The 10128-nt window shown below is 43.4% G+C and overlaps 1 protein-coding gene across 1 annotated transcript; it reads left to right on the plus strand.

The window, feature by feature from the left end:
- Window positions 1-376: 376 nt before the first annotated feature.
- On the plus strand, window positions 377-2812 carry GPRIN3 (GPRIN family member 3). The gene has a single exon (XM_065404582.1). It carries the CDS (start codon window positions 377-379, stop codon window positions 2810-2812), a length of 2436 nt encoding a protein of 811 aa, XP_065260654.1.
- Window positions 2813-10128: the final 7316 nt, after the last annotated feature.

The raw sequence follows: 10128 nt of genomic DNA on the forward strand, positions 1-10128 counted from the left end.
CAATCCTACCTTGGAAATAATCGTATGAAAAATATTTGAAATTCAAATAGTTTTTATGCTGCAAGTGAAAAATTACTTGGGGGGCGGTTTTCCAAGGCACAAAGGGGAGTTAGGAGCCCAACTCCCATTGACTCAGTGTGAGTCAAGCGCCTAACAGCCCTTTGTGCCTTTGAACATCTCCCTTAAATATTAAAAAGTATCTAAATTGGGTATTTTCCCTGCTTAAATCTGATTGCTGTTAACGCTGTGTTTCCTTCTTTAACAGATTGGCTCTAAGGGAAAGTTGTTCCTGACCACGATCCCCTTGATACAAACACTGCTCTGCAAGAGTATTGCTGGAGGAAGCTGGCTGCAAGCTACAGCTCAGAGAAATTCCATGGGGACGGTACCAGATCCTCTGAGGTCTGCCAAACTTTTGTTGGTTGCCGCTTCTGAAGAGAGAGATTGCCTGGGAGATCCGCAATCCACTAAGCACCAGCACAAACAAGCAAGCCTAGAGAGGAGCAGTAATGGCATTTCTTACACCACGGCTGAATCTGCTGGAGTTTGCTTGTTTGACCTGAACTGTACTGTAGTTTCCAACATTCAAGGGGATGAGCACCTCTGTGGGGATGATACTAGCCAGCCAGACATGTTTTTGCCTGGGTCCTTCAGCCAAGCTGAAGAAGTGCCTCCTGCATGTACAGAATCGGCCAGTAACTCGGAGCAAAGGGGCAGCAGTGACTCCACAGTGCAAGCACAGATTGTAGCAAGAACCTGTGCAGCTGGGCATGCAACGGATATGATGCCAGCTACCCACAATTCCAACCAGCTTCTACAAAGTGACCTACCAACGATAAGGTCACTGGCACAAGTTGATGACTGTGCAGTGAAGGTCTGTAGGATGAATGATCCGGCAGAACTTCAGGAGTTAAATTATCCTTCCCCAGACAACACTATCAAGGGTAGTGAGTCCTGTCACCATTCTTCTCAAGCAAATACCCTGCAAAGAATAGACATGGAAAAAGAAAAAGCAGTGGAAATAAATGACCCTGGCTTCTCTCTGGCAGCCACTCCAGTGAGGGACTTTGACGCTGTTCCTGATCTGGGGATCAGGCTGCAGGTTTATTCAGAAGCAGAAATAAGGGCTGCAAATGATGTGAAATCCTGTCCCACTTTTAGGACTGCACTTGCACAGAGCAATGAGGCTTTGCCACCATCCAGTTTTGAGGGGACACCACCCGTGTGCAAGGCAGAGACGGAGAAAACAGGACCAGTGCTGCCTCAGCTCTCCAGGTTCAGAGAAGCAAGTACAATGACAGTCCAGCCTGAGAGCACATCTTTAACTCGGGAGGCAGTATACAGGACGTGGCGTGATGCTGAGGTTCAGGCAGTGGCCAGTATGGAGAGCAAATCCGCTTCCACCAGCCCAAGTATCCTTGCTGCATTCTTCAAGGGGAATCCTCCTTCGGAGGCAAAGGAGCAAGTGCACATCATTTATCAGAGTGGTGGTGGGCAGAACCAGTCAGAACTTGCTGACGACTTTGCATCACTCCAAAAGCCAGCCTTGTGTCCTGGTATCATACCAGAAGTGTGTGCTCTGACAGCGGGGATGGATACAGTGAAAGCTCAGCCTGCCAAACTGCAAAAGCATCAGGGAGACCCACCTGACACCATCTGTCCAGTGCTGTCAGGTAGCACAACACCTGCCTGTCCATGCCCACAAGGAGCCGGGAACACCCAAGGAACACCTGCTGACGGGGCAGAAACACAAGTAGCCTGCTTGGCCAGAGACAGCACAGACATTCCTCAGCTACCATCAGATGCTGCAGTCTTACTGAAGGCAAAACCTGTTTACCAGATTACGGTTAACACCAGTAATCAGCCTGCAGCACCTCAAGAGTCTGGTGATGGTGAACCCCACCCGTCTCCATTTGCAGCAGTCCCAGAAGCCAGCAACAACTTTCCACACCAAGTCAGTGATTCAGAAAGTAACCAGTCACCTGGACACGGTAGTGTACCCCATGGAACTGAGCAGACGGAGACCCTGTGCAGCGCAGCTGGTAACAGCACTGATAGAAAGCCTTCGCCGTTCCAAAGTGTTGATGAAGTGCGAATCAGTCCGGCTAATGTCAAAACAGAGAGAGAGACAAAGAAGGAAGAAAAGCTAATGTTGCTTGATTCTAAAGGAGGAGTTAACACCAGTACTGGAGCTGCTGCTGGCTCTATGAAGGTGTATGCACCAGGCACAGTTAAAACGGAGCAGGATAAAATGTTGGAAGAAACTAATCAGGCAAAGAAGTCCAGCAGCCTGAGTCTGCAAGCTGGATTTACACCTGAGTTGAATATGAATTCTACCCACGACACCCATAGGCTGGGGACCCCAACAGCTCCACCAGATCAAATTAGCAAGGCCAGTGAAGCTAGGAAGGAACCAACAGCTGTTCCTGCCTCTGCTCCATTACTGCCACGTCTTGGGGAAAAGAAGAAAAAGCCCACGGTCGCCACGGAGGCAAACGTACAGGTGCAGCAATCCAAGCACATCAGAGATGTTGTGTGGGATGAACAAGGCATGACATGGGAGGTGTATGGTGCTTCGCTAGACCCAGAGTCACTGGGGATCGCTATCCAAAATCACTTACAAAGACAAATACGAGAACATGAGAAACTGATCAGGGCACAAAGCACCCAGAACCGGAAATCGATTTCCTCGGAGACGTCTTCAAATAAGAAACTTAAAGGGAGGCAGCATAATGTGTTCCAGTCCATGCTGCAGAACTTTAGGCGACCTAACTGCTGTGTCCGACCTGCTCCTTCTTCTGTGTTAGACTGACAGGGGTTTGTGTGTCCACAGGGACAACCCCTCCCCCAAAGGTGGAAAGAAACCCCACTGCTCAGTTGTATTATCTGGGATTATGATGCAGTGACCGTGGAAATTCTTACCTGAAATTTTCAGAATAGTCACTACATTGTCCCTGGATGAGGTATCACTCCTATGTTATTTCCGTAGTAGACCCTCACCCAGTCTACTGTCAAATGAAAAGCGAGGCACTTCGCAAAAGCACAATTTTAAATTGCCAACCTACTGCAGTGAGAATGGGATCTCCTGACAAGACACGAGGCAGAGAGAAGAACAGCATAAGTGTTTATCAAAAGTGATCTTTGTTGTATCACAAGGACTAGCATAAGGTGTGGTGGTGGTTGTTCTTTTTAATTAAACTAACCTTAAATAGCTGTAAACACACACATACTCTCCAATACTAACAAATACAAATTTCTTTTAAAAAATCTGCATTGAGTTAAGTGCATGAAAGGAATAAGGGGTTAATAGCTTTCAGTGATAACATATAAAAGGGGAATTTTCAAAAGACACCAAGGTAGGTAAGTGCTCGTCTCCCCTTGAAATATAACAACATTTGGTTTCCTAGCACCATTAGGCTTATTAGGAAATCCCAGCATTAACTAATAAAAGATAACTGTTGATGAGGGAAATCGCTAGAGCAAGCCATTACAATTCAGAAGTAGAGAGGTAATTATGAGGAATGCTCTGTAGTCCTTTTACAATTCTGTTTATTTTAAAAGAAAAGAGCTTTCAGGCATATTCTTTCCAAAGAGAAGAATGGTGAGCAAATCAAATATGAGTTTTCAAATCATTCTAGCTTCCACAGAAACATGTTAGATTCTCTACTGTACAGTTACTTGCATCTGATCGCAAGTCACCTTTTTGTGTGTTGGTAAATCTTTGTTCCAAACTCCAGGGGGAGAGATCCGGCTCAGATTCTGAACATGTAAAAACTGACTTGAACCCATATTGTCTCTCAAGCCTGCAAGTTGGTAGGAATTCCAAACTGGGAGGGCTTGAAGAATTAGCCACAAACATACAGATAAATTATTGCCCAGTCCTGCAACTCTATGGGAGCGCCTCCTGTGGAGTGCTTGCAGCATTGGGCCCTTAGCCATGAACTTGCAGATTCCAAGTAATTTGATCGTGTTGCACTAACATGAATGCAGTTGTTTTACACAGATGCTCATGGGAAATGAATTCCAAGCTTGCACGCCCAAGTGCTCGTAAATAACAAACGTTAAATTTACACACAAGAGTACTTAGCAGTAGTAAATTTTATATACAGTTGGACATGGCTTGTCCCTGCAGGGGAAAGGGTTCCAACAGACAAAACTAAGTGAGGAACAGAAGCAGTTAAATCAGCCAGCCATAGAGCTGACTGCACCTTGGCAAGTAGGACCAAGCACAATCATGCATTACTGTTTATAGCAGTGATGAGAAAAAAATATATTTACAATCCTCACCAAGCTAGTAAATTTCACAGAGGTCTAACTAGTATAGGAACAATGCCTCCAGCAAGGTCTGAGAGACCTGTTACCTCTCCCTAAACTGTTACCTGTCCTTGAGAGAGTCAGTAGCGTTTTCAGACACTTCCTCTTGATCCTAAAAGTGCTGCTCAACTGGTCAGAGAGAAGAACCCCAATTAGCCAACACAGCCCCAAATAAATATTCACAGCAAACTGTAAGCAATCAATTCATAAAGTAAAGAGATAACTATATGCTGAACAAATTCAAACAATTTGAATAAACCTGTGAAAATTCTGATCTACTTGCTGCATGTCTACAATGCAATAAGACAGCCGCGGTTGGCCCATACCAACTGGCTCGGGCTAAGGGGCTGTTTAATGACAGTGTAGATGTTTGGGCTTAGGCTGCAGCCCAAGCTCTGGGACCCTCCCACCTCAGCAAGTCCTAGAGCCCGGGCTCCAGCCCAAGCCCAAACATCTACACTGCCATTAAACAGCCCCTCAGCCCGAGCCCCAAGAAACCAAGTCAGCAGGTCACAGGCCAGCTGCAGGTTTTTAATTGCAGTGTAGACATACCATTGGAGGCTAAATTAGTTGAGTAAAGTATTCACTTGGAATTATTTCAGCTCTAATCTTCATGGGCCAGATTCACAGCAGGTGGAAATTGGCATAACTTCATCCAAGTTAATGGATGTATGCCAGTCTTACACCCTCTAAGGGTTTGGCCCCATGTGTCTTTCAAACGGGTGTGTCTAGTTTAATATATACAGACACAATATACTGTGCATGCAGCATTATTGGAACTAGATCGGAATGTTTCTAGTTATCCTCTGCTATGGTTCAAGGTAGAACAGACTGTAACTAAAATCTGGTACTGGGCCCAGTGCTGCAGTCCTGTTCAAGCAAAACTCCCATTCCATATGAAGGTATGACTTATACCACTGTTGTGGCCCGATCCCGCACCCATCGTAAGCAGTGTCAAACCAGTGCAGAATCAAGCCCTTAGTGAGCTGAATACCAGAACTCAAAGGTAGCGAGTACTTTCCACAAAATACGGGGCTACTATCCGAAATACAATGGTGACTCAAGGTAACAACTCTGCTCTTGTGATAGTGCAGTGTAATTCTTGTCATACACGTCCTTATACTGTCATGTGCAGAATAACCAATGCAACACAACGATCTATATGTACATGTACTACCACCTATTTACCATCATGTAAATGCATATACTGAAATCCTACAGGATAACAAACTTAAGGGGCCAAATACTCCACTGGTGTAAATTGGAGCGGCTTCATTGAAGTCAATGGAACTATGTCGATTTACACCATCTTAAGGATCTGACCCTCTATGTATAAATGATCCCAGGGTAATAGTCTTGCATATTACAGACGTTCAGGATGACCACATAACTTGTGAGAAGTTTGGTGAGGCAGAGTTGCAGGATCACTCCAAATGAGTGAAAAGAAATGGTTTATTCTGTTCTTCATTGGGTAATGCACTAATGTCCCCTGAGGGAAAAGTGGTTGTTAAGTTTTATTTTGTGATTTGTAAAGTTTTGCGTTTTGATCCTGGCCGAGTTTTGGGGCTCCAGCGGCCAGCTGTGCTGTTGGACTTTAGCCAGCAGGATGTCTTATCCTAGTCTTGCTGCTTGTTTGCCTTTCTGCAAAGCAAGCCACTTTGACATTATCCTAATACACTGATGATAAAAGGAGTTCATCATTTGTAATAAGCTGTGGTTCTGCAACCCGCTGCCTTTTTAACCCTGAAAATAACAGCCCAGTTAAAAAAACATGAATTCTGATGCATTGCAATTAGAGAGCAGAGCTGTTATCTTGCGTCACCATTATGTTTTGTATGTTATCCTCATTTTTTATGGAAAGTATTTCCCCACCTTCAGTTTTGGCATTGAGACTCAACCAGGGCCTGATGCAAAAACCCATGAAGTCAATGGAAAGATTCCTAGTGACGTCAGTGTGCTTTGGATCACTGATACGTATAGAGTATAACATCTTGTGAGAGGAAAGGTATTAAGTACTTTGTCATACATCTCTCCTGAATAAGAGCTTTCTCGCTAAGAAAGGGGTATTGTATCTGCTTCCGAGTGCAGCTTTCAATATTTATCAGATGCTATTTTGGGTGTTCCCAGCAGTGTCTGTAGGCCTTGACCCCTCCCCCACTTTTCATTTTACATGTTGGGGCTAGCACAGGAAGCCTCAGTACCTTTAACATAAGTCTGATGACTTTGCCGTTGATTTCAAACTCCTGAGGCACAGAACAAAGATAAGAGTGGAGATCCAAGTGCGACACTGTCAATCTGGGGAAGAAGTGACCTAAACAGACATGGCTTTTGAGCACAAAACAAGAAGTGAGAGAGGAAGAAATAGACCGATTTTTACTGGCATTTAATTTTTTTTTCCAGCGGTGTGCACTGAAAATAAGTGGAGTGTGCATACAGGCAATAGACTGTATGTGGAAAAATATGAAATAGTGCTTACCTAGATTTACCCATGGCTAATGAGAGTACACGGTCACTCGCACTACAATATTTTAGCCAAGATTTTCAAAAGTAGCTGGTGGGTCTCGGTGCCTAACTTGCGTCAGTGTAAAGGGAGCTGATTCTCAGAAAGGGTTGAGCATCTGCCTTGTGTAAATCACGTTTGAAAATCTTGGACTTGGTCTTTAATGACACACAGTAATATTTTGAGGTAGAAAGAGGCCATATGGCTCATCTGGGTCTATTTGTTTACACACTGTCTTGATTTTTTTCCTCCTGACTTCTTGTTTAAATCTTTTTTTCGAATAGGTTCACAGTTCTGTTGCTGCCTTTCATTAAGGCCATTCCATTTAATTATCCTGTGCATAGTTCACATTTTACATGGCACTCGTTATAATCCCTTGTATTGTAAATTTGAAATCATTACCGTGCAGCAGCAGAAGCCTTTGAGACAGTCTTTACTGTGTTTATAATATTAGAGTAGTAGTAAATAGCATCGGCTAATAAATGGTAGCATAGTGACTATTTCCCCAAAAGTGTGATATACAATCGTGTTTCCAATGTATGTTCCCACATTTGCAAGATTAGCAATATTCTCGAAGCTTGAGCATTTATTTCCCACTAATTTTCCTACCCTGTCCACTACCGTATGTGGGATATTTGGGGGAAATTGCTGTGATTTGTAGAAAATCCTGTCTTCAACACTGTGTGGCTTTGTGGATTTGGTTTTTGCACTCCCACCGAGGACGACTGTTAAATAGGAATTATTTTGCTTCCACCAAAAACTGACTAGGACTGGTGGTGGTTATTTATTCCTGTCCGCAATGCCACATACCTTCTTATACTGTAGATCATGTTATACGTACAAAATGTAAAGGTACTGCAATGCTCTTCTCAGAAACAGCCCTGAGGTAATTACCTTTTCATTGATGGAACCAAAATTTGTGGGTATGTCAGCTTTGGGGCCCTTTTCATCCCCACAGGAGACTTCAATCCCATAAAGCTTATATAATATTTTAGCCTAGTTTAATTAAAAGTTATTATTTCTAAGTTCAGTATTGAATTGATTCTTAACTTTATTTTTGGCATCTTTTCAGGCTTACAATACATTCTGATTCCATTCCTTCACTCTGTCATCTCACATTACTTTAAGTGACCTCCAAACTTTCTGCTGAATTTAGGCTTACACATATAGGGATTCTTCCTTTATACGTCTGTCAAGGACGTACTTTTTGTCTCTTTCCATCCCCTCCTAGCATTGTGAATTTCATGTGGATTTTTGCTTGGAATTAAATGTTGACAGTATTGTTTGGTAAGGCGAGTTGACAGGTATGGCATCTCTTACCACGTTTGTGTCTGTGTTGGCACCGAAGAGGTTCCCAATATTTGCTGCAGTGTTTGTTGTTTCATGTTCAGGTTTAAGCCTTTGTGCTGTTTATTCTTGTGACTTCAGCTCAATTCTGCTCACACCCTCATCAGCTGTAGCCCTGCCTGATACCCTGTGAAGTGATGTCAATTGTAGAGCCTTTTGTTCCTTCCTCTATTATTCCCCTTGTTATAAACTTTTGTGGTTCATTCCAGTCTGAATTGTCCCTGTACAAACTTGTTAATATGCGCATATACATGTATGGTTCAGAGTGTCCTAGGGGCAATCAGTGGCTATGGATATTTAGAGTTCCATTGACTTCATCCTGCAGCCCACTCCCAAAAAATATTTTGAAAATCTGGGCTCAGTTTGCTCTATTTAGACCAAAATTTGCTTGGCGCTTAATGACGATGGATGAACACGTAGATGAACTGAGTAAAATAATTGTTTTGCTTCATGAGGAATCAGCAAGATCTGTCTTAATTCCCTGCAGCTGTTTCTAGTTGTAACATTCACCAGCCTATCCATCCCTCATCACAACTGAACAACCTCTCTCTAAGTAAAGTATCGTCAATACATTTTATAAACTGAAACTAAAAAAGCAAGACTGCCAGGCTGTATCCAAAAGACTGCTCAGGCATCTGCGGAAAGACTGAGGTGGTCAGCAGAACATAACGACAGAATGATCCTTAAAAATGTTGTTTAAAGGTAAACTCAGAAATGTCAGTGAAACTGTATGTGGGCACAACCGCCTGCTGAAATGCATTCAAAGCCAAGCAATAATGTGTCAAAGAGTCAATAAACACCAGCACAGCTCATGTAAACTAGTCTATATTTTTACTTCGCTCTATTAGGGCAGAATTTAAGCAACTTGATAACTAAATGCCAGGTTAAAGCTTTCTCCTGCATAAGCTATCTAGACAACCATGTTTGAAATGAACCTTGTTGGAGCTACTGGAGATTTCACTATCAGCAAAAGGAACCTTATGCTTGGGGCAGCGCTGACACGTCGTGGAGCTGAGCATGGAATATGATTATGTAGCCGTCCTCCCACTGGCTGTGAAAACTTGTTCTTGGTTTCAGCCATGTTGGTGTCAAAATCAGAAGTGTAATCGGCCTGGTGGGATGAAAGAAAATACTAAAAAGTCCTGTTTGCCTTCACACACACGCCCTATGCTCCCCTTGCCCTGTGACCCAAAACCACACTGCAGCAATTAAATGGTTAATAATATGAAGGAATACCATACAGAATGGTGAAAAGACGGTCCAAATGTAAAGTGAAACTGAACGACAGATGTCTTTCCTATGGGTAAAACTGTCTGAAAAGCCCCCAGTTGCAATTTGAAACTGAAGGTAGAGTAACAGATTGAAGCAATCCTTGCATTTAATTTGCTGTAGGAAAAAGAAAATGTGGAAACTAGTCACAGGAAAGGGAACAAGGTCCATGTTGGTGTGTCTCTTGGAAAGCTATAAGTGGCCAGATGGATTTGGGATAAGTGGAGTTAATGGAAATAGAAAGGTTGTTTCCATCTTGATCTCAGGAACACTATATTTTTCTAGATTGGGAACCTGAGCCAGTTTTTAGGATCCATGAAACATAAAGCCCAGGGGAACCCCCGACTCAGGCAATTTGCAGGATAGTCCCTAAGATCTATGGAGTCTGCTGTTGTCTGAGGTCATTGATCCGGGTTCTGTTAGCTTTGCATTGGCTTAGGCAGAGCCAGTAGATTGAAGATCTGTGTGCTTTCTGCTAGCCCACTCTGGGAAAAGACCACGCGGGCAGGACTTATTCTGGCAACCAACCTACGAGTGGCGGGTGGAAAGAAATATGACCCTCCCTTCTCTCAAGGAAGGATGATCCACCACCTATTCCTTCCCTCTTATCATAGAAGAGGAGAGAAGGGATGAGAAAAATGGGGGAAAGAGAGCAAAAAGGAGGAGAAATTGGGTGATATGGGCTTTACTAGGGGCTC

This window comes from Emys orbicularis, chromosome 5 (assembly GCF_028017835.1).
Source record: "Emys orbicularis isolate rEmyOrb1 chromosome 5, rEmyOrb1.hap1, whole genome shotgun sequence".
Lineage (NCBI taxonomy): Eukaryota > Metazoa > Chordata > Testudines > Emydidae > Emys > Emys orbicularis.

Excerpts from the sequence above, each read along its gene's own strand:
- GPRIN3 (XM_065404582.1), top strand. The coding sequence starts at position 377 with ATGGGGACGGTACCAGATCCTCTGAGGTCTGCCAAACTTTTGTTGGTT.